Consider the following 610-nt stretch of genomic DNA (forward strand, 5'->3'; position numbering starts at 1 on the left):
TCGCCGGCCTGGGCTTTGGCGTGGGGCCTCTCTTTGCCTTGTATCTGTTTCTGCTTCTGCAGCAGCAGCAGCAGCAGCAGCAGCAGCAAGGAACTGAGCGGCTCTCCGTGTTGCGGCTGGCTTTTCTCCAGGGTACCGCGTCATGGCTTCATACAGCCATTCAGGTGTATGTACACCCCGTGGGGGTGGGGTTGCAGGCAGCAAGAGAGACAGCACACGCCTCAGTCTGTCTGCTACTGGGCTTGAGAGCCAATCAACACAAGGGGGGGGGGCCCACGCCTCTGGGGGGCCCCCCCCGTCTCCCTCTTGCTTCTCTTTTTCCTCCTTCGCAGCTGACCCTTCTGCTGCTGCTGCTGCTGCTGCTGCTGCTGCTGCAGCAGCAGCACTGTCTCCCGCTGCAGTGGCTGCTGCTGCACCTCGCTGTTCGCGCCGCGCTGCAGGCAGCAGCCTGAATCCCTTGGGCCCCCATTCTGTTGAGGGGCTGCGGTGGGGGCCCCCCTCCTCCTGCTGCGTTGCGCTGTACCCTTCTGTCTCCTCACTGTCTCTTTTGTCTCTCTCTTCTGATCCAAGTGTCTCCGTTCCTTGTCTTGCTGCAGTCTCCTGCTGCTGC

General features: G+C 62.1%; 1 protein-coding gene across 1 annotated transcript in view; it reads right to left on the reverse strand.

Annotated features, from left to right (window-relative positions):
• EMH_0053130 (uncharacterized protein) overlaps positions 1–469 on the reverse strand; it is a gene marked incomplete at both ends in the record, with an annotated part of 4,194 nt that extends 3,725 nt beyond the window's left edge. The window contains 2 exons of the mRNA XM_013500342.1: positions 1–56; positions 417–469. Coding sequence (XP_013355796.1) covers positions 1–56; positions 417–469 — 109 coding nt within the window. The remainder of the gene's footprint in view (positions 57–416) is intronic.
• Positions 470–610: the final 141 nt, after the last annotated feature.

The sequence above is a fragment of the Eimeria mitis genome, genomic scaffold (assembly GCF_000499745.2).
Source record: "Eimeria mitis Houghton genomic scaffold, Emh_scaff53, whole genome shotgun sequence".
NCBI lineage: Eukaryota > Apicomplexa > Conoidasida > Eucoccidiorida > Eimeriidae > Eimeria > Eimeria mitis.